The sequence below is a fragment of the Raphanus sativus genome, chromosome 2 (genome assembly GCF_000801105.2).
Source record: "Raphanus sativus cultivar WK10039 chromosome 2, ASM80110v3, whole genome shotgun sequence".
Lineage (NCBI taxonomy): Eukaryota > Viridiplantae > Streptophyta > Magnoliopsida > Brassicales > Brassicaceae > Raphanus > Raphanus sativus.
The window spans coordinates 23,098,767-23,123,352 of NC_079512.1; the positions used below are offsets into that span (position 1 = coordinate 23,098,767).

The 24,586-nt window shown below is 31.8% G+C and overlaps 1 protein-coding gene and 1 long non-coding RNA gene across 4 annotated transcripts; one reads left to right on the plus strand and one right to left on the minus strand.

Annotated features, from left to right (window-relative positions):
• Positions 1–9,814: 9,814 nt before the first annotated feature.
• On the minus strand, positions 9,815–16,280 carry LOC108825267 (receptor-like protein 15). 3 transcript variants are annotated; one of them, XM_018598588.2, is made up of 9 exons: positions 15,955–16,123; positions 15,801–15,875; positions 14,367–14,522; positions 13,566–13,640; positions 13,367–13,441; positions 13,141–13,296; positions 12,398–12,472; positions 12,189–12,257; positions 9,815–12,100 (listed from the first exon to the last, which is right to left on the minus strand). In XM_018598588.2, the coding sequence occupies exons 1-9, from the start codon at positions 15,974–15,976 to the stop codon at positions 9,924–9,926; spliced, it is 2,880 nt and encodes a 959-aa protein (XP_018454090.2). In that variant the 5' UTR covers positions 15,977–16,123; the 3' UTR covers positions 9,815–9,923. The 3 variants fall into 3 exon arrangements, with proteins under 3 accessions (XP_018454090.2, XP_018454084.2, XP_056858650.1); XM_018598582.2 differs by having other exon boundaries at positions 15,801–16,280; XM_057002670.1 differs by lacking the exons at positions 13,566–13,640; positions 14,367–14,522; positions 15,801–15,875; positions 15,955–16,123 and having other exon boundaries at positions 13,141–13,286; positions 13,367–13,440.
• A 1,261-nt stretch (positions 16,281–17,541) lies between these two features.
• On the plus strand, positions 17,542–18,874 carry LOC130499454 (uncharacterized). The gene is made up of 2 exons (XR_008938323.1): positions 17,542–18,120; positions 18,259–18,874. It is a non-coding gene; the product is annotated as an uncharacterized LOC130499454 (long non-coding RNA).
• The last annotated feature ends 5,712 nt before the right edge of the window (positions 18,875–24,586 follow it).

Below are 24,586 nucleotides of genomic sequence, written 5' to 3' on the forward strand. Positions count from 1 at the left end.
TCAACCTGTGTAGAACATACACAGCAGGCCCAAGAGGCCAATCGCGAGCGGGTTGGCAGTTTGTTTAAATTGGTGGCCCACATGTGGAAAGCATGCTTTGGCGTTGCACCACTAAACCAAATGTGTTTTGCACTGGCTTGAGTAGGAGCACGAGGTCTAAGAACTTCCCAAGTCTTTGAAGAGGAGAAGGAGTCGCTGGTGTAACTGCTAGTTCTCCATCTAAACATATATGATTGGCTTGCTAGAGAGGGTAGCGGGATGCTTGTAAGAAATGAGTGAAGAGTGACTTCCTGATCACATCTAGGATGAGGAAGAGACCATCCTTGAGCATTGCAAGCGTCCGCAACAGATGCGTCAATATGAACTCAATGTGAACTCTCAGGTTTCGAGTTCCTTCCCTACCAAAAAGTATCAATTAATGGACCAAGGGGGCACCAATTATCAAACCAGAAACTTGTGTTAAAGCCATTTTTAACTTCAGAAATTAGAAAATTTGAGGCTAGTTCTCTTAACCGAAGTGATAAGAAGACCTGCAGTTGTAAGTTCTATGCCATGCCACCCATAATGAGTGTCTTCCTGAAAAAAAGAAGCCGTACTAATCGCAGCATCAGGGTGAGATTCCATTTTCTGAAGCTTCTGAGGCGAATGCCTCCTTCAAGCTAGGAAGACACACTCTAGTCCACGAGACTTTCACATTGGGGCGCTTATCAAGAGAGCCTGACCAGAGAAATGTCGAACAGAGGGATTCAATTTTCTTTACGCAGGATTTGGGTAGTTGGAATGTAGAGATCCAAAAATTAACAGTCCCCATGATGACAGTTTTGATCAGAAGGCTCCTTCCAGCAAATAAGTTAAAGACCGAACCCGTTAAAATGACAGAAAGTTGCAAATAAGTTAAAGAAATCCATGAAGCATCATCGTTCACACCAAGAAATTTGTCAGCTCAACAACACGAAGAACTATGTTTAAGCCACAGATATTTAACACCAATAACTGAAACAGCCCTTACAGTGAAAGAACTGTCTCTAGAGCGCTTTGGCGTGAAATGAAAGTCTTGTTAAGCTAAACAAAGTTAGACAAAAGCTGTATAAAAAGCCTAACTCTCTTAATTTTTTTATTTATAAATGAATAAAAAATATAAATAGATAAACTTTTTTATTTATTAAATAAATAAAATAGATATACTGTTTTCTCAAACTTAAAAATAAACGAAATAACTTTTTATTTATTAAATATATAAAAAACTAAAAATAGTAGTGTTTTTGGGTCAAACTAGACCCTTTTATATCGGAATTTGAAAAGATACATGTAGCTTAAATTAGATATGTTTCAATTTCTGATTCATCTATAAATGTACTTCTTTGTCTTTCTAATTTTTAAAACACTACCATTTCTTTATCTACGATGAAAAATACGTTTAAACCTTCGCTTATTGGTTTTGTTATGCTCACAATTCTTCTGCTCGGTTTGTATTTACATTTACAACTTATTAATATCTTATATAATCATTACAAAATAAATCTTATGCGATGCTGTATTAATTTATATATCTATATAAATTGAATGTCTAATTATAGAATATTGAGTTTAATGATTATTCAAGAATAACTTATTAATATCTTATATAATCATTACAAAATAAATCTTATGCAATGCTGTATTAATTTATATATCTATATAAATTGAATGTCTAATTATAGAATATTGAGTTTAATGATTATTCAAGAATATTCATTGATTTAGAAAGAAGATGTTTAGTTCTTTTTTCTTATAAGTATGTAAAAAAAAGAACTCTCTAAACATATGTTTTACAAAAGTCATTTTCTGTTTTAAATATGAAAACTAAGGTTATGTTTTGATTGTTATAATAACAGGAGAAACGGTGATTGCTAAGAAAGGAACTTACCCATGTTATACATCTTATCCGATGATAACAGGAAAATGTACGGTACCGGCCTGCACAGCCCAGTGTAAAAAAAAGTTTAATTTTGAAGCGACTGGTAGGTGCATTCGTCCAGACAAAGGAAAACTGGACTGCGAATGTGTACATCGTTGCGCTCGTTGATTCTTTTTTGTCTACACCAGAACTCAAATAATATTTACAATAATACTACAATTTTGTCAAAAAGACTAATAATTTTAATAATTTTTTTCTGGTTTTTTTGACCTAGTAAGGTGTATCTATCTTATTAAAATAGGAACACTACAACTTCTTCTAGGTGGATTTTTAAAGGTGGACCTCATATATTTAAATTAAATGTCTCATTCTTTATATATAATACGTACCATAGTCTAATTTTGCATTGATGTATTTCCTTAAATACAGTTCTTTTTTTTGTCCATATTCCATATATGATTTTTACTCCATATTCCATATATGATTTTTACATTTATTACATGTCGATTTAAATAAGATATATACTAAGAATACTAAAAATATTAATCGTTCTATAATTACCCTATACAATTCATTTTAAATTGATCAGTATACTTTCATTGGCCATATTAATTTTATTAGTACGAATAACATTAGGTAGATAAGTCATAGACACATACATAAAGATATGATTATTCTTATAACTACGTTGGACCTAATCTACTTTCTAAAACAAATAACACATAGCTTCATATATTGTATAGAATATAGTAATATTGTATAGTATTACACTTATACAGTAATACTAAAAACAAACCAAACTGAAATATAATATATATCGAAAATGCTTTGAACCATTACACACAAAATATATTAGACCTCAGAGATAAAATTCACTTTGAAATTACGTAATAATTATTTTAAAAAATTAAATTTCATAATGTACAAAAAATATAAGTTTTATATAAAATTTTGTGTTACAATAAAAAGACACAACTCGCGCTTGCAAAATTTTATTTTTACATACGAAAGATAGTTTTGATATTGTTCTTTAATCACAAAATTGAATTATACAAACTCGATACTACATAAAACTAAACAATATAGAATACATTTCAAAAATAAAACCCGTGCGGGTGTGCATATGTTTATATAATATATAAATATATTATGTTACACATATTTCATAGAAATAATATCCCAATGTAAGTTTTGTATGATAAATGTTGAAAATACAAAATATATAGCACTATATATTTTAAATAATACAGAAAAATCTACTTTACGTTATCATAAAAATTAAAAATCAAATTTAGTAATTAAACACATTGCTTATTTAAACACATTAGTACACATTGTTATTTATCAAAATCTATTTTATTAAAACAGAAGTACAAAATTAGATTAACCCTTAATTTTCACTATATTTACATTGTCATGCCACTGAAGCATTGAATGAAGTTATATTTAAGTATGATTGTCTTTTCCTAATTTAAATAATAGATTTAAGCATTTAATGTTTTTTCCTAATTTAAATAATAGATTTCCTTAACAAAATCTTAACTAAAATTTATTTCCTAATATATTTCGTTGTAAAATATTAAATATTTTTAATATCTATTAGTAATAAATAATAAAATAAAAAATCACACGTCATAATCAATTCATATAACATATAAATAAAAAAAAATTCCATATATTATTAGCATAATGCTTCCTATATATGTCCAATTTGTTATAAATATAAAATTTGTTTATATGATAATAGATGACTAAATCAGAAAATATAATTATTTTAAAGTAATAAATAAAATCGTTATGTTTAAAATGTTATATTAGCAATTATGTAATACATTTTAATTTACAAATATATAGAGTATACCATTAGTACAGAGAAAAAAATTTAAGTGAAAAAAAATATTTGTACTGTCACGGTCTCACGGGTCAAACCCTAGAATTAAACAAAAACAGCGCAACGTTATTTTTCTTTAACAAATTTATTTTAATAGAAATTATAGTTTCAAATATGGTTATATATTTTATGTATTTATAATTTTATTTCTTTGTATTTGAGAGATGCTAAGATTTTTGAATTGGAAAAAATTAAGACCCACTTCTATATTATTTAATTAGGAAATTTAAAATTTATATCATCTATCTTATTAAAATAGGAACACTACAACTTCTTCTAGGTGGATTTTTAAAGGTGGACCTCATATATTTAAATTAAATGTCTCATTCTTTATATATAATACGTACCATAGTCTAATTTTGCATTGATGTATTTCCTTAAATACAGTTCTTTTTTTGTCCATATTCCATATATGATTTTTACTCCATATTCCATATATGATTTTTACATTTATTACATGTCGATTTAAATAAGATATATACTAAGAATACTAAAAATATTAATCGTTCTATAATTACCCTATACAATTCATTTTAAATTGATCAGTATACTTTCATTGGCCATATTAATTTTATTAGTACGAATAACATTAGGTAGATAAGTCATAGACACATACATAAAGATATGATTATTCTTATAACTACGTTGGACCTAATCTACTTTCTAAAACAAATAACACATAGCTTCATATATTGTATAGAATATAGTAATATTGTATAGTATTACACTTATACAGTAATACTAAAAACAAACCAAACTGAAATATAATATATATCGAAAATGCTTTGAACCATTACACACAAAATATATTAGACCTCAGAGATAAAATTCACTTTGAAATTACGTAATAATTATTTTAAAAATTAAATTTCATAATGTACAAAAAAATATAAGTTTTATATAAAATTTTGTGTTACAATAAAAAGACACAACTCGCGCTTGCAAATTTTATTTTTACATACGAAAGATAGTTTTGATATTGTTCTTTAATCACAAAATTGAATTATACAAACTCGATACTACATAAAAACTAAACAATATAGAATACATTTCAAAAATAAAACCCGTGCGGGTGTGCATATGTTTATATAATATATAAATATATTATGTTACACATATTTTCATAGAAATAATATCCCAATGTAAGTTTTGTATGATAAATGTTGAAAATACAAAATATATAGCACTATATATTTTAAATAATACAGAAAAATCTACTTTACGTTATCATAAAAATTAAAAATCAAATTTAGTAATTAAACACATTGCTTATTTAAACACATTAGTACACATTGTTATTTATCAAAATCTATTTTATTAAAACAGAAGTACAAAATTAGATTAACCCTTAATTTTCACTATATTTACATTGTCATGCCACTGAAGCATTGAATGAAGTTATATTTAAGTATGATTGTCTTTTCCTAATTTAAATAATAGATTTAAGCATTTAATGTTTTTTCCTAATTTAAATAATAGATTTCCTTAACAAAATCTTAACTAAAATTTATTTCCTAATATATTTCGTTGTAAAATATTAAATATTTTTAATATCTATTAGTAATAAATAATAAAATAAAAAATCACACGTCATAATCAATTCATATAACATATAAATAAAAAAAAATTCCATATATTATTAGCATAATGCTTCCTATATATGTCCAATTTGTTATAAATATAAAATTTGTTTATATGATAATAGATGACTAAATCAGAAAATATAATTATTTTAAAGTAATAAATAAAATCGTTATGTTTTAAAATGTTATATTAGCAATTATGTAATACATTTTAATTTACAAATATATAGAGTATACCATTAGTACAGAGAAAAAAATTTAAGTGAAAAAAAATATTTGTACTGTCACGGTCTCACGGGTCAAACCCTAGAATTAAACAAAAACAGCGCAACGTTATTTTTCTTTAACAAATTTATTTTAATAGAAATTATAGTTTCAAATATGGTTATATATTTTATGTATTTATAATTTTATTTCTTTGTATTTGAGAGATGCTAAGATTTTTGAATTGGAAAAAATTAAGACCCACTTCTATATTATTTTAATTAGGAAATTTAAAATTTATATCATAATATTTTATTTTTAATTTTAATTTTTATTATAACTGCAAAAACTAATTTCCAATCTAAATTTATATTTAAATATTACAAATACATCATTTAATATTAAAAGAAATATTAAAAATATAAAATAAATATCCGCCCGGTCGGGCGGGTCAAAATCTAGTTAATTTTAAATGTAAATAACAAATATGATATGTGTGTGGCTGGGCCGAAATTGCTGGAGTGTGGCTGGGCTTCCAATGTAAATGTAAACTAGATTTTGGGGCCGCGCGGATGTATATTTGGAAGGACTAAATGTTGAACATAAATTTTACACTTTCATATTTGTTGATTTTTGATATTGGTTTATTTTATTCGGTTTGTTGAGTGTCTAATTTTAAAGTATGATGTTATATAAATATCCAGTTTTTTAGTATGAAAATATTATTGTGGGTTCTTTTCTAATTCAGTTTTATTAAAACTTGGTTATGTAATGTATATTTTAAACTTTTAATTACAGGATTTAAAAAGAAAACTAATGTAAATGTACAAAAAATAGTTATGATAGTTATTTTATGAAAGCCCAACATTAAAAATTGGTAGTTATAATTTAAAAGCAGAATCGAAGGCAAATCACTAAATTGGTAGTTATAATGTATATTTATTATTTATTATCTAATAAGGAAAATTAATATCTGATATGTAGAGAAAATCACTACTTGGTGGTCAAGTTTTAAAAAAAAGTTTTTTAGTGATTGTGTTAGTTACTTGATTCGTTTTTTGATCAGTTAATAATTTAGATTTTGATCGCGTAGAATTAGAAAAATCTTTGTAATTAGTAATCTAATGTAAATTGATTTACATGTTCTAAAAAAAAATTTCAGTGCATAGCAATAGGAAAATCGCTTTAAAAATAATTAATGTACATTAATTAAAAATTATGTAGTACATTATGACTGCGTAGAATTAGGAAAATTGGTAGGATATAGTTTTTTTTAAAAATTATCCTAAATTTAGGACTTGTTTTCGAATGTTTTGTTTTTTTGGAAGGAAAGTAGTTTAATTATGTTAGATATTATTAGCATAATTTAAGCAAGTACGATATTTTAGGAGTACAGTTCACACATATTTGATAAAATAAAAAAATAACAAAGAATTATAAATGGTTTATATTGCAAACCAAAATATTAACCATTCGAAACAAAACCAAAAGTTCATCATAACCAATTCGAAATAAAATGTTTGTCTACATATGCATAAAGAATATAATTATCTATTTAGATCATGAATAAGCAATAAACAATGTTAATATAGTTGTGTATATATGTTTTAATAGATTAGATTATATTTTTCACTAATTTCTCTGTCGTGTTTAATTTAAAAAAATCCAATCATAGATTGGTTTAATGTAAATTAACCAAAACCAATCCATTAATATCTGACTGGGCCATGTGACAATTTGTAAGCCCAATAAAAATAAGAATGGGTAAGTTAGAGATTAAAAGGCCACAATTTTTTTTTTAAACTAAATGGTAAAATTACTGTGTTTTGATGGCAGTGACATTCAGTTGTAATTTTTATGCAAAACTAAGGAGACATTACTAAATGTACTTCAGTCTTCATAGATTAGATGCAAAAACAAGAGAGTTGCTGCTGAGCCGAACTTGCTGGAATGTGGCTGGGCTTCCAATGTTTGTTGCAGCTTGGTCACCAGATTGTACACCGGATGAGGCACCCTTGACCAGTACTGTCATTCCGGTGGAATTGAGAGACGTTCTTTACCTTCTCTTTAATAAAGAAAGCCTCAGTAGACTAGCGTCTGTGATTGGTAAACCAGTATCGAGTGCGCCGGAAACGGAACGGAAACTGAATTTCAAGGTTACGAAGCTATTTGTTAGAGTGGACCTCACAAAAACTCTGCCTCGAAAGATTATCTCAGGTTACTCTAACGGTAAGAAGTCGGAGATTGCAGTCAGCTACCCCTGGCTTCCTTTGAAGTGTGATCTATGCAAGAAGTATGGCCATTCTCAAGATAAATGCATGGCGCATTTGGGGAATTCCTCGACTAGAAGCAGATCCAAAAGTCCTCCGAGGAATGGCGGAAAGCCTAGGCATAGATCCAGGCAGAACTGAGCTAAGGCCTCTCACCGAACTGAATCTCATAACAAAAATCCCTCTCCGTCGAGACTGCAAGTAGTAGAAGATGGTGAGATTGTTTCGGGAAAGGATACTGCTCCTGAGTCAGAAACTCTGGATACAAAACCGTTACCCTCTTTCTCGGTGGAGGTTGATGAAATTGTTTCTGAATCCTCAGAAGGTGGGGATCCTGCTGACTCTCGTGTTAACGATGGTGGCTCTCATGTTAACGATGATGCAGATAGTAAATCAGAATCGAAGGTTGACATCTTAAAGCAGGGGGCAAATATCGAGAAAACCGGTAGAGGCCAACCTGTTGGTGCAAATCAGCAAAGTCAGGAAGCTGCGGATAATCCTTTCTACTTGGTGACTGGTAGGAAGAGCGGCCGTAAGGCCAAATCTCTCAAGTAAGATCATATGTCGACATTTTGTGTGTGGAATGTTAGAGGACTAAACGGAATCAGACGCCACAACATGGTCAAGAACTGGATTAATATCCATAGACCTCTTTTTGGTGCGTTCTTGGAAACACCTATTCAAAGTAGTAAAGCATTCAGATTTAATGATGCCATCCCGGCAGATTGGAAGTCTTTTGGTAACTACGGAAATCATATTCTGGCCGTATAATAGTTGTCTGAGACCCCTTGGTCTCTGTTTTTATTTACAAGACATCTGAGCAACGTGTGGAATTTATATCTTAGCGGAGAGTGTCAGTCTTACCGTTACTTTTGTGTACGGTTTCAATGAGGTGGGAGAGAGGCAGGCACTATGGAATGAGTTGGTGGAAATAAATGACACTCCTTGTATGCACAACTCTCTTTGGATAGTCCTTGGTGACTTTAATCAGATACTTCTGCTAACTCACCATTCGTGATGATACCTTTTAAGGGTGGTTGACTCTAGGGGAATGGAGGATGCGAACCTAGCCATGCAGGATGCATGCTTGTTTGAAGCTTAAGCAAAGGGCACTCTTTTTACTTGGTGGAATAATTGCGGCGTGAATCCTATTTCGAAGCGGATAAATCATGCTCTAATTAACACGAAAATCGATTCGAAATTAAGTTTTTTTTTTGAATTATACAGAGGTATCTTGACCCCACAGAAGTGGTCCAAACTAGTCACGTGTTGCCACATATTGGTACTCTGTTCCTGGCGATACCGAAATGTTAGTTACCCAGATACTGAAAGAACTGTGTTCAGCGATAGAAATACTACAAAATCAAGCCAGAAAGAGATCAGAAAATTTCTTGCTCGGTGAAGAAGACGACTTCCTGAAAAGTATACTTGCAGAAGACGTGATGGTTCAGTAGAAATCTCAGGGTTGTTGCTGGATGTGGAGAGGCTTCTCTTCAAGGATGTGGTTGATGAGATCGTGCATGCAGAAACTAGCGTCTGCAAGCAAAGTCAGGAAGAGGAAGAACGTTTTTGAAGAAACTCTTAACTCTCTCGTCTTTCTTTTTCCCTGCTTATTCATATGCTCGTTTCTGATTCTTCAGTATTATACATGACATGATAATTGAGAGAATTCATGAAAGCAGAAAAAGAACTAACCCGAATTCTCTGTATTTTATAAAAAAAATTGTAAAAAATATATATATATATATATATATATTATGCAGCACTTGAAGATAAACTCCACAAATATTTATGACTTTTTAAAATTTACAGAACTTTTGGAGGTTTTAAGAAAATTTGAAATTCTTACTAAATCCGGTATACTTTTAATTGTTAAGAGTCATCAGAACTCATTCTAAATACTTTAAAATTGTTTCTTGTGTGTTTAATAAATAGTATTTATTGAACGAAACATTAAACAGCTCTCATATATGTTTAGACCTTGCATATATTCGAAGACAAGGATAGTACACAGGTTATGTGAAACAAAGCAGAACAACATATGGGGCACATTAATGGATTTTGCACCAACAATAGTTTTACGACCACACATACCTCGCCTTGTGGATGAAAACATCAACGACTTCGAACCAGAATCTTCTCCAAGGAGATTCAAAAGAGAGAGATGAGAATATTCCGAGTAATATTGTCACATAAGCTACAGCAAAACTCCAATAGAAAGATACCATGTCGATTTGACTCTCATTGTCGTCATGCACTCCATTATCTGGTTCTTTAAAGTTATTGTTGATGTTGCAGCTTACGTTAGTTGGTTGTCCACAGAGAAGAGGATTACCTAAGAAGCTTTGTGTGTCGAAGGTATTAAACTGTTTTCCTTTTGGAATGATTCCTGATAAGTTGTTGAATGAGACATTGAAAACAGCTAGGTTGCTCAGCTCAGCTAGTTTTGATGGGATCCAGCTTTGCAATCTGTTGAAAGAAAGATCAAGACTCTCCACATTCTTGAGACCTGAAAAGCTCTCTGGTATCGCTCCTGATAATTTATTGTGAGAAAGATTAAGAGATTGTAGCTCTACAAGACCTCCAAGATCTGCTGGGATCTCACCACTGAGCTCATTTTCTGAAAGATCCATTCCAAACAATAATCCGAGATTCCCACCAACGTAGGCATCATACCGGTGCTTTGTTGCAAATTCAATTTTAATATGGGGATATGACCAGTAATCCATCTTAAATGGAACATTTGTAGTCGCAATAAGATAATTGAGATCTTTAAGCAGAGAAAGCCCATTTAACCTAAGAGAAGTCACGACAATATTAACATCATCATAATCATATAATGCATCCTCTTTCCCAAAACCAAATGAAGTATTGGTGAAGCAGGAAGGTATGGTTCCGGTCAACATGTTGTTGGCAAGATCCAGAAGTTGAATGTTCCTTAGACCACAAAACTGGCGAGGAATATTTCCAGTTAAATTATTTCCCCTAAGCAGAAGAGTATGAGTGTTTCTGGTGTTGATGAGCTGCGGAATATTCCCAGAAAATCTGTTATTTCTCAAATCAAGTATATAAACATTTGTTAACAATGTGTCTGGAATAACACCGGATAAATGATTATCTTGCAAGAATAATACTTCTGGCATTCTCGAACCGGCTTGTAGATGTATGTCACCAGATAAAATGTTTGCAGAGAGGTCCAGTAAAGAAAGACTACTGTAAATATTGTTGAACAAGGAAATAGGTATCTCACCTTCCAGCATATTGTTTGAGAGGAGCAGCACAGTTAAGAGTGAAAGTTCGCCAATCCAGCTTGGAATAACACCTGTGAGATTGTTGTTTGAAATGTCAAGCAATTGCAAGCTATCCAAATACTTAAAACCTTGTCCAATCTCTCCTGTAAACAGATTGTTATCCATAGACAACTCTGTTACCTCAGTAAGGTTTACTGATTCCGGAAACGCTTCTCCACTTAGTTTGTTATGTGATAGGGTCAATATAACCAAGGAATAACAACCCATTACAAAACTTCTTGGTAGCTTCCCATGGAAGCTGTTGTGAGATAGATCCAGATATTCCACACCTCTCATGTTGCCTAGTGAAGATGGCAGATTTCCTTGAAAACTGTTATTAGCTAGTTTCATATACCCTAAATGAGGAAGTATCCTCCCAATGTTTTCAGGAAGCATGTTACTGAATTTATTATCAGACACATCCAATAAAAGAAGACCATGAGCAGATTTCGGCAGCTGAAATCTCGTAAAGAGATTATTCTGTAGAAACAAAACTTCGAGTTTCGTATTGTTTGCCAATAGCCACTGAGGGAAAACTCCAGCAATTTTATTGTCGGAAAGATCAGCTTGAATCAAATCCTTCTGGTATAATAGAAAATAAGGAACCTTTACCAAGTTGCAAGATGGTAGTTGAATAATATTCAGCTGAAATTTTGGCTGCCAAGAACTTTCAGACTCTACTCGAAGCAATCCCGATTTTGAATCAAGTTTGAAGACTCTCAGCTCAGAGAGGTTTGCAAGTGAAGCAAGTGAGAAGAATCCTTCAAAGTTGTTATCAAACAACGATAAATACTCTAGGGATTCAAGTTTACCAAGAGCATATGGTATATTCCCACTCAATTGGTTTGACGAGAGATCAAGAACTCTAAGTCCACTCAAGCTAGTGGTTAAGCATAAGGGAATATGACCTACTAGTTTGTTTTGGCTGATATCAAGCTCTTGCATGTTCTTCATTTCGCAAATCCCTACAGCAACGAATGCAAATATTTTACACATGAATAAAGATTAATTCACCACATTTAAGGTGTAAAATAAGGATATGTTTAGTCTTGCCTTGGAATGTGCCAGAAAACTCATTATCACTTAAATCTAGAGCTTTCAGTTGCCTCAGGGCAGATAACTCTGCCACAAGACAAAACCAACAAAAGGATCAGCACTTTACCTATGAATATGAACCCAAGGATGAGACAAAACAAACAAAAATATGTTATATGAACAGTAGTTTTTTTGTGACAAGAAAATGAACAGTAGTTTCGAGCTACCTCGTATTGGTATGGAGCCATTAAAATTGTTTTCACTCAAGTCCAGCACTTCTAAGTTTGCCAACTCTTTAAGTTCTGAAAGAGATTCCAACACAAATAAGAATGTTACAAACGGGATGTAAGACATACAGTAAAAATTCTATAAATTAATACTCGATAAATTAATAATTACTATAAATTAATAATATTTTTCGGTTCCGAACTAGACCGATCTAAAAATGATATAAATCGATAAAATAATAAGATAATATATTTTTTAGAAAACTCTATGTAAATATATGGTCTCATTAAAATTATAAACTAATATATATATATACATTTTATATATGTACAAACAAAGCTTTGTATTGTTTTTAATATTCACAATGATATTATCTATATTTTTTTATTTTTTAATAGTTTAATATATTTAGATAATATTTAGTAAAACTATATCTATAACCACAACTAAATTACATACACAAAATACTATAAAAATAATATGAAAGTCGAATTTCAAAAACTTAATTAATATATATACAGTAAAATTAATTATTTTCATATTTTATATAAAATATACTCTAAAATAGAAAAAAATATAAAAAATAAAAATTCTGTAAAATTAATAAAATTTCATAGTCCCAACATTATTAATTTATAGAGTTTTTACTATCGTTAGACCAATAATGATACAATTGAACTGAATTGAACAAAAGATATATCACCAAACAATAGGCCATGCATATAGAAATGGAAAACCACACCTTCAGCTGGAAAAGGGCCAGCCATGTAGTTGAGGCTAAGAAACAGAGTCTTGAGTGATGTAGCAGCATTAAGAAATGGAAATATGCTGTTGTTGAATTCATTGGCAGAGAGATCTAGTTTTTCCAGGTTTCTTAATCTCCCAAGGCTTTTATAACCTACAAACGTGAACCTTATATTTTGGATAAATGCAAACGAGTATCTTGCTAAACATTTGAGCAGACTTACCTTGCGATCTCATTGGTGAAGAAAATAAGTTACCACGTAGATCCAAAGATTTCAGCTTCCTCAGGACAGATAACTCTGTCACAAAGACAATACCAACCAAACTTTATAAGCACCTTTTATCTATGGACATCCTTATTTCAAAGATTACACGAGCCAATGCTAAATGCAGCCATTAAATCAACTAAAAGCTCTGAGTTACCTTGTACAGGTAAGGGACCATTAAATCTGTTTTCACTCAGGTCCAATGTTTCCAAGTTTATCAAATCTTTAAGTTCTGAAAACAAACCCCAACAAATAAAAAAACTTATATCATAACAATAATTATAGTTATTGAATCGAACTAACAAAGAGACACCATCAATCATAGGCCTGGGCAAAAAAAACGAAACCGAAAAATCGAATCAGAACTGAACCGAAATATCCGAACCGGAATCGAAACAAGGACCTTTAAATACTCGAACGGTTTCTATATTTCTATATCCGAAATAACCGAACCAAAAAGTAAACGGGTACCCAAATATATAAAAGTATTAATTATATACATATAACATAACTAAATATATATTTATATCTAATTTTTTTTAAAAAGAATCCAAAAATATTTGAAGATAACTGCATTATAATAAAATATCCTAATTATCCGAATCATCCTGATAGTTTTATTCGAAATATCGAAAGTAATCTATTCTAATTAATTGATATTTTATTTTAAATAACCGATATTTTATTTGAACTACCCAAACTGCCCGAACTATCCGAATTGGAACCGAAAGTAAGTGAGAACCAACTTTTTCGGGTATTTTCTGGTTCCTAATTTTACTATCCGAACCGAACCTAACACAAAACTATCCGAACTGAACCAAAAATAAGTCAAGTAGTAAATGGATCCTCTAACATTTATCCAAACTACCAGAAATACCTGAAATATCCGATATGTCCAGAGCTAATCAGTCATAAGGTCATGAGGTGTATCCACTTGGTTACATTTGGAAAAACATACCTTTAGCAGGAAGAGGACCATTCACGTGGTTATTCCCAAGAAAAAGAGTTCTGAGCGATGTAGCAGAATTAAGAAAGGGAAAGAGGCTGGTGTTGAATCTATTTGAAGATAGATCCAGAATCTCCAGGTTTCTTAATCTCCCTAGGCTATTATAACCTGCAAAAAATAATCTTGTTAAGAATGTAATACTATAACCTATACTAAATCATTTATTATAATTTTTGCGTGAAGGGAATCAAGTGACGGTTTGATGTGATTGCAACATAGCTCACAGACGTGAGCAAGTAAATGCAGACACATAGAAACAATGGATTTAGTAAATCTCTTAAAACTATTTTTGAATCGGAAAACATTCAACTAATATTTTAACATCATAAATCCATAGTTTTCAGACTGTTAAAGAAAAGTATGTCAAACTTCATCTATAATTCCATCTGTTTTTTTTGTTGTTGAATAAACTATAATTACATCTGTTTGGATGAAAAGAATTAAAAAATTTAGTTGAAGGGGTTTATTACGAAAATCTTCTAAAATAATTACTAAAGTTTGATAAAATTTTATAAATTATTAAAATAGATAAACGTTATAAAATTATTTACAAAAACTTATTAAATTTCATAAATAATATATAAAAAATTAAAAAGCAAATATTTATAAAGCTTTGTTAATCACGTATATAATATAATAAAATCAGCTAAGAGTTAAAACAAAAATATGTGTTTTTAAAAGTGTATAATATTATTTTAAAATAGTTCAATCATTTATACGAGCTTATAAAATATTTACGAGGATCGATAAATTATTTATAAGAGTTATAAATAATGTATAATTCTTATAAGGATTTCTAAAGTAATTTATAAATGCTTATAAATCATTAGTACAAGTTGATAAACAATGTAGTAGGAATTGTGAAGTCTTATAAAATCATTGATAAAGCCTCATTAATCATTTTTAAAAGTTTAATTAAACTTATATAAAATTTTATAAATTGGTTATAAAATTGATTAAATAATGTATAGAGATTTACAGTTTCTTTTTAAAAGCTTGTAAATTTCTTATAAGAACTTAAAAACAATCTATAAGTGATTATAAATGATTTATAATATTTTATCCATTTCAATGATTTATAAATTATTATCTACTTTTACAAACTTTTATAAATTATTTTACAAGTCTTTAGTAATAAAATCCCTCAATTAGTCTCTTAACTGTTTTCTAGCCAAATTGATGGAATTATAAATAGAGTGTGACATATGTTAACAGTTTGTAAATTTAGAGTTTAAAACGTTAAAATAGTTTAGGGATTAACTTCCATTCAAAAATACTTTATGGGTTTTATCATTAAAATCCTAAAGCCAATGACGTAATTTAGTCCATATTATATAAACAAAATATTGATCAAACTAAGCGCAAGCGAAAACCAGGTTAGCGTACCTTCAACATCATCAAAAAAGCCATTGAATTGGCTGTAGCCTTCATCGCTCAAGGATAAGTTCAGAATACGAACATCTTCAAAGGGATGCAACAAAGAAAGATTTAGAAGAGAATTCTGTTTGATGAACAGTGTTTCAAAGGCAATTTCCGTCACCCGTTTGCTTGTTCGACTGCATTTAACTCCCTCCCAACGGCAGCAATCGCTCTTTGTGCCGTAAATCCAAGTAGGGAGAACATAATCGGAGACGACTTCTTCTTCCGTAAATGAGATTATGTATTTCTTGAGCTCCAACAAAGCTCTCCTTTCATTTTGAACACAGCTTTTGTATCCATGTAGCTGCCCCAACAGTAATATCACCCATATCAAGATTTTTCCCAAGACAAACTTCCACTCCATTTATCTTTATGTTTGTGAGTATAATGCAAATGCTTCCACCATTATAGAAATTTGACAAGAAATGATTCTGTATATTCAGAAAAGTCCAAGTCTCTGTTAACCACAACACCTTGAAGTCTTATGTACATTTTGTCAAAGATCCAAAAGCAAGTGAGAAGCCACGTCTTTGTTGGGACCACTCGTAATAAAGGTGTGATATATATGTCTTGCCTTTTTGTCAAAGATATATTCTTTCCGTTTCATATTACTTATCGTTCTAAATTTATACACACAGATTAAAAAAACATTTAATTTTACATATTTCAAAACAAAAATACTATTATCAATACACATAACTATATATCAACCAATAGAAAAATAAAGTAGAGAATATTATCAATAAATTTGCATTAAAAGTCGAAAACGATACTTATTTTGAAACGAAAATTCTACTCTAAAACGACAAGTAACTCGAAATGGAGGGAGTATTTGTCTTGCCTATATCAAGTGATAATTGGATTATTAGTAACCTTTTAAATATTCTCTCCGTTTCATAATATTTGATGTTTTAGTTTAGTGCACAAAAAACTATTACATTTCTCTAGAAAATAGTTTAAATATATAAGTTTAAAAATCAGTTAACCAATTTAAAAAAAAACTTTAAAATTTAATTGGTTGAACAGTTTCTAATAAAATTAAAATTAATTTTAAAATATCAAAACTTTATGTAAATCGTAACAAAATAAATAAAGCATTCTATATCAAAAGGAATAAAACATTTAATGTCTCTTTGAATTTCAATAGGGATGTCAAACAAATTTATCCGTCCCGTACTGCAGCGGGTTCGTCATGTAGCGGGTCACAGCAGATCAGGTCCGTGTGGGCTGCGGTCTCCTATATATATGTCCATCCAGGGGCGGACGCAAGACTGCGTTTGGTATGTGGCACATAACAAAATTTTATGAGTAATGTTTAGTATAAGTGAATGTTTGATAAAATTAGCACTAATTATTATGGAGGAAAGATCATTTAAGGTGGGGCACATGCCACACCTCCTATGGCTCTAGGACCGCCCTGTGTCCATCTCAATCATGTACCGCTATATGAGTAAGCCTTCGCGGGTTGGCTCGCGGGTACAATGCCGATATTACACTATCTGCATCATGCACCATAACATAAACAATCAATATTAGAAAAAAATGAGAGAACCATAACACAAACAATAGCTTATTATCGCTACATAATCAATACATTGATGTAATGAGGGAACGAAAGAAGATGAGAGAACCATACGTTATGTGTTATGAATTATCATTTGTGTTATGAGCCAAAAGTTAAGATAAGACTAACTACTCACCACCAGATAACTTTCACGTTTGTCTATGACACAAACGATAACACAAATGGTCCATAACATAAATGATAGCTTAGAGCATCATTATCGTGGGCTCTAATGCCTGGTCCCCTAATATTTTGGGCTAAAAATAAATGAAAAAGGCTGAATAAACTAAGAGACATCGATGAAAGTCCTTGGTTTGGATACATTTTGGGCTGGTCCTTGGGACAGGTGGCAGGATGAAATTGGACAGAGCAACGAGAGGTAGCGTCGTTTTTGGCTTGCTCGGTTTCTTCTTTCTCTCGGTCGAAACCTCTCGTCCTCGACGGTGACGTCTGTCTTCGGCATCCAATCCCTCCCGCAGATCTGTCTCGTCGATCCTTCGGTGGAGAATCTACAAGACGAGCGAGGTATGATAGAGGAAGAAGACGTCGACGGAACCGCGGAGTCTCTGGTGGAGTTCGAATCTTGACAAGAACCAAAGCTTGAATCGAATCTTGTAGGAGAAGCCATGGAAGTTGAAACCGATGCTACGAAGGGACAAGAGTCGATGCAAATTAGAGACGAAGTGGACAGTAGCAGCCGCCACAGTCCTCATGCTAATTCTGGTAACTCCCTCATAGCTTAAAAGTTTCTTCCTTTATCCAGTTTTGTTGCTTGATTGCGTCCTCTCCTTGTTTGTTCTTCAATCATGCGTGTCTTTGATTAGACTTCTTTTTGTTCTGATCGCACATTTGATTTGTCAGTCGTTTCGATTCTCTCTACGACGGATGGATCAAATAGGTTTTGTGAGATGGATGGATCAAATAGGTTTTGATTTGTTCTGTGGAAAGAGACACAAGGGAGGTTCATCGAATAAAGGACTCCAATTACAGTACATGTTAGTGTAACTATTTCATCTGGTCTGAACTGAAAAGAGTAGAATTGAGTTAGCTTCTGTGATGAATTGGTTTGTATTCTTGTGTAGTGTCTTTTCTTGTGTCACGGACTTGTCACAGTGGAAGAAACTTTGTAGTCTTGTGTACTCATGTGTATTCACGGTCTCGTCACAGACGAGGAAGCTTTGTAGTCTTGTATGTTTGTGTAGTCTACTACTTGTGTTGTTTAGTTACTGGCATTGTTGTTGGATTTTTCAAATGGGCTTTGAAGGAACAATGGTTCCGAGGAGAGTACAAGTGGCTCTGCTCACATTCTGTACATGTACAAGCTCCTCTGCTTCCATGGCTTTCCTTTTCCTTTTTTTCTCCTTTCTTTGTGAGGTATTGAAGACTCCATTTGGTTTGGTTGAATGATTTTGAGCTATTATTAAAGTCTGTATCAAGATTATGCACTACTGAGAATGATTTGGTTTTGGTTGAATGATTTTGAGTCTCTATTATTAAACTTGGTTGAATTTACTATTTAACTAAGAAACAACAAATGTATCTACCAATAATCTATTCTTTTACTCAAGTATCTTAACTTTATTTCTTAATCTACATATATTAATAAACTATTTTAAGAAACAAAATTTTGGTCCTAGCAACAAGGATGCTCTTAGTTTTGTTAGTCTTTTTATCATAGCTTTATATGGTTTATGTTGTCTTAACCACATTTAATTTAAAAATAACAACAGTTAATAGTACTGAAAACAAATTAAAGGGCAGGAAATCCAAAATTATAATAAAGCAAAACACCAATTTATAGTACTGAAAAAAAATTAAGCAACTTAAACATGAAAACAGTATCGGTTCCTCGGACTGGATATTCTCTGGTTGAAAACGGTATTGATTCCTCGTATATCTTGGTTATTAAGCGGACCCCACCGGTTAGGTTTGTGTAAGGGAAGCTTAGTGGGTCGCGATAGAAACGGGTTATGCTAAATCAAAAATGTAATTGATTCCAAAATCTTGGTTCGGATTCTTCATATTTTAATAAATATAATATATTTATTTTAATACATAAATCCACTGAAGCTCAAATCGCCATCATCAAAGCTTGAATCGTAAACCGGAGCAATAGTCATCGCCGGAGCTCCCTTCATTTTCTCGGGGAAAGTCATACGAATCACATTTTTCTTATTCGATCTCTCACATTTTTAAGGTAAAACATGAAAAAAAATGTGGGTTCTTGTTATCCCGCTTAGCCCGCTTTGTTCCATTCCGCAAAAGACCCAGTTCCGCAACAACCCATCCCACGAGGCCCGAAACTCGGCCAAATCACATCCTGCGACAGCCTTTTACGGGCCAGATCTGCGGTTCAGGTCCATGATTGCCATCTCTACATTTTAATATAAGATAATTTATCCCTAATATCATTAGACTCATTTACCACAAAGGAGGTTAACAGACTCTGTTGAATTGTCCCCCAACACTTTTGTTCAAAGGCAAGGAAATCAAGATAAAAAATGTAATGAATATAGTAACCTTTAACTTCTGCTGAAGAGCCAATTTACCGTCCCGCGAAACTGAAGGAGCAGCGGATGCGAGACTGAGGAAAAGGAGCGAACATAGGTGATAATCCATGGCGGCGGCTTATGTTCTTAAAGAGTAAAATCAAAAACAAAAACAAAAAACAAAAAAACAAAAGATCAAGCAAATAGAAAATTTCATAAGATTTCATTAGAATGGATCATGTCAGCTGAAGTCAGGCTAGTTCGTCTTGGAAAAACATGGCCACTAAATTTGTGGTGAGAAAGATATTGCTGAGTTAATGATATACAAACTGTGACCAATCTTTTAGATACCCCCACAGAGAAAATTATTGTTGGACAGATCTAGAATGAATGTTTTTCATATCACCCATATAGACGATGGAAAATCCCCTTTAAACTCATTATTATTTATTAGAGCAATCATATGTACAAGATTTGGAAGTGTGTGTCCAATATACCCGGGCACACCGCTGATGTTGTTTTCTGAAAAATTCAACAACTGCAACTAATTATGCATTAAAGACAACACATTAAGGAAATTACTCAACGTTTTAGAAGATCTGTCTTTGTTAATGAAGACATTCAAAAGTCATGTGACATGCGTAAAGTAACTAAAATGACAATTATTCAGAAACAGAGGGATTCAGAGATAATTAATCATTATATATATATATATATATATATATATTTTAAGCACAAACAACCATTGTACTGATAGTACATAACTAATCTAGACTGACCAAATTAGCACACCGTTAAACGAGAGTTAAGACAGCGTTAACCTAAAGTTAACTGTTGGCGTTAAGTGAAACGACGTCATTTCATTTTACACGATTTGAAAATAAAAATTGGTAGACACCGGGGTTCAAACCCAGATTGTTTGGATCAAATAGCAAGGTATTTTACCACTAGGCTAGTGGCTCATTAAATGTAGGAACAAACACGTTTAGTTTTATTTGGTATTGATTTTGAATATAAAAAATTATCTAAAAATTTAAAAGGTCTTTAAAATTCCAAAAATTTGAAAAATAAGGAATTTTTTTATAAAATTAATTTTAAAACTGAAATTAGAAAAAAATATTTTTCCTTTAAAAAATCAAAAATCTTCCAAAATTTTCATTTTTAAAAACAAATTCAAAATAAAAATTCATTTTAGGAATAAAAATTTTGAAAATAAAAAAAAATCGAAAATAGCAAAAAAAGTTATAAAAATAAATTCGAATCTGAAAATAATCCGAATCTATAAATTTTTTTATTTATTTATTTTTTTTAAAACGCCCAAAAAGAAAATTTTCATTTTTCAAATTATTAAAAGAAAATTGAAAAAATAAAATAATTCGAAAACAAAATTCAAAAAAAAGTGATAAAAATTTTCAAATCTGAAAACATATAATCAGAAACTATAAAAAATAAATAATAATAATAATAATATATATTATTATTTTTATAATTTCTGATTATATGTTTTCAGATTCGAAATATTTATAACTTTTTGGGATTTTTTTCGATTTTTTTTTCAATTTTTTTGTAACTTCATTATTGAGCCACTAGCCCAGTGATAAAGTACCTTATCATTTGATCCAAATAACCTGGGTTCGAACCCAGTGGTCGACTTGATTTTATTTTCAAATCATGTAAAACGGCATTGTTTCATCTCATTTCAAAACGTTTCTTTTGGCAATTCCTAAAAAGTTCAGTGTTTTTTTGGCCGATTTCCCATATATATATATATATATATATATATATATATCTTTTAAGCACAATAAGAGATTGCAAATATATACAACATTTGTTTTACACCTAAGTCCTTCTGCGGAGAAAAAGTGTCGATCAAAAACAAACCCGGGAAAAACAACCGTATTCAATATACATAATCATATAATGTATACTCCCCTCCCATAAGAAAAAAAAAGAGATGTATTGGTGATACATAGTTTCAATGTGTTGTTGATGCGGTTATCAAACCAGTGGTCGAACCAGAGATCAACCAACCTGCCCAAACCGGCCACTTTGGAGGTATCAGCGACATAGGTCCAGTCCATGGTGTATATATCGACAACCAAAAGGAGTTTTGGAGTGAAACAAATTTTAATGGACTCTACACTCAAGAAGGAGTCCAGCCCAATTGGAATTTCCTGAAAATCTTACCGGACCAAGGAGTTATGGATTTTACAAACTGGAGGTTCTCCAGCCCATCCAGTTGCGAGTATCAGACTTTAGAAGATGATTTCAGCCCAACCATGAAGCGGCCCTTTCCAGAATCAATCATGGGTTCAAAGAGGGAATTATTATCTATCCAGAGAGTCCAGAATCAGGCGAATTGGTTCAGGGAATACCAAGATACAATCAATTTCCCAAAACCGATCAAACCGACATTATTTTGGGAAAGTTGCTAACCAATTCAATTTGGTCCGACCCAAACCTTTCTATGGAAGCCAGGAGACACTCTAAACCAACCAGAAGACAAGGAAGACGTCCTTAGCTGCACCAGCACCCAGGAGATCAGGAGGATCATCACTTGCACCAACATTCCATATTTGGCAGCTTTGACACCACAAGCCTTAAATGAGTTTCTTCTTGAAATCTTTCAAGACCAACGGCCATATTATTCATTAAGGACACTCAGAGACACATCAGGAAGACTTCAAGATCATGGCCACCTCCAGAAGCTATCAAGATACAAGTCCTTACAAGTTTCCCATTTGGAAGAAGGCATAAATCAAGCTAAAGGAAGATTACATGGAACCATCAAAGCCTTTGCTTCCAAGACTTTTATTTCAATTTTATTTCTTTCCTTTTATCATTTTATGACTGTTAGAGTCTATCTTGGTCGAGCCTATAAAGCTCTAGTCTTTGTTTCATTGTAAAACACCCATCTTTGAAAGTAATATGAATTATTCAGTTTTCTAGTTTTCTTAAAATTATTGTTTGAAGTCTTTAGAGTTTGTGAGAAGCAGCTCCAGAGCCCCTTGACTTATCAAGACTCCTTTCCATAGTGTCTTGTGGCGTCCTCAATCCATCCATCATTCCATCCCATTCATTTGCCAAGCTTGAGAGAGTTACACAACCAGCAAGCAAAGCACCATCTCAATCCACTTCAATCATCAACTGATTAGGCTGAGAGTGATACACATCCAGCAGCCTAATTCCATCCTATCCTTTGTTTATTTATCTTGTTTTATTCTTCATATCATTAGCATCTCATTCATATTTCATTTGTTTCTGTTTTGTTTCATAAAAACTCATAAAAACTCATAAAAATCTATCTTCTTTGTTTTCAGGTTGAACCTCAGTTCATCAAGTCTTATAGTCTGATTTCCAGACTGTATCATTTGGTATCAGAGCCTAAGCTCCTGACCCAGGTTCATTCTATCCTTGCATCATATTTGTTTACATTTGTTTTTGCATTTATAAACCGAAAATCCATAAAAACTGTTTCTTTTTGTTTCAAGTTTTGTTTCTGCATATTTTTGTTCTTGCTGTTCATCATCCTTTAAAGCCACGAAAAAGAAAAGAAAAAGTTTTGTTTGATTCATTTAAAAATCGAAAATCCCAAAAGAAAGTGTTTGCATTCATTATTTTCCATAAAAGAAAATCCCATAAAAATTTCTGTTTTGAATTTGATTCCTTTTCATTTGCATTCATAAATTCAAAAGCCAAAAGAAATCATCCTAGTTATTGTTTCATACCATTTCTACTTGTCCATTTCGTGATTGCATCAGAAAAGAAAAATAAAAAGTTTTTATTGCATAATTTATTTCATATCGGTTCATAATTGCATATTTCTCGGTTTAGTTTAAATTTCATTATTGCATTGGGTTTATTTTGGTTCAATCAGATTTCTCTATTCTTCACTTGATCTTTGAGAGTGTTTTCAGGAAGCCATGGTAGGAGAAACACACAGCCAAAGTCAGATGGCAAAGAAGAACCAACATTTGACAGCTTTGCAAGAGGTTGAACAGATTGCTCAGTTGAGGAAAAGAAGAAAGGCACAAAGCCAACGTCCACAGCCAGGAGAAAGAAGATTTGGAGATGCACCAGAGGCTGTCTATGTCGAACCCAAGCCACCAGATCCTTCAAGGATCAATAAAAATCCCATTTCTAAAACCCACAACCATCATGTTGTTAATTCTCGGTTTGAATATAACTCTCTTTCTGATAAAATTGAACTCTTTAAATTTTCAGGAAAAAGAGGTTATCTTAGATGGGAGAGAAACCTTGATGAATGGTTTCATTACAACAACATCATGAAGGAAGAGAGGCTAGCTTATGCCACTGATCTACTTAGAGAAGAAGCCTTCAAATGGTGGGTGCAAGAAGAAGATGATAGGAGGTTTTACAAGGAGCCAACTATCAAAACGTGGAGAGCTCTTAAGGAAGCCATGAGACATAAGTTTGCACCAGATTTGACAAGTTCTGAAATCAAGGAACTCTATCCAAGGAGGTACCCAACTCATGGTTCCAAAGATGCTAGAAAAGTTGTTGCACAAGAGAGTAAGAGAGGCTGGTCTCAACAAGCCAACTTGCAACCAAACTAGGGGCACGCCATTGTCCAATGCCTAGACCAGAAAAGTGACATCCCAAAGGCCATGGAGAGTAGAAGTGTCAGCCAAAACACTTTGATCAGAACCAAAGCAAAACCATTGCTAGATACTATGCAA

What these genes read in the sequence shown, in the direction of transcription:
- LOC108825267 (XM_018598582.2), bottom strand. Translation starts at nt 16,197, where the DNA reads ATGGAGTGGAAGTTTGTCTTGGGAAAAATCTTGATATGGGTGATATTA. An exon ending in CTTTTTTGATGATGTTGAAG is followed by an intron (nt 14,523 to 15,800) that starts GTACGCTAACCT and finishes TATTTTTTGCAG; the next exon opens with GTTATAATAGCCTAGGGAGA. An exon ending in TGGTCCCTTACCTGTACAAG is followed by an intron (nt 13,442 to 13,565) that starts GTAACTCAGAGC and finishes TCTTTGTGACAG; the next exon opens with AGTTATCTGTCCTGAGGAAG.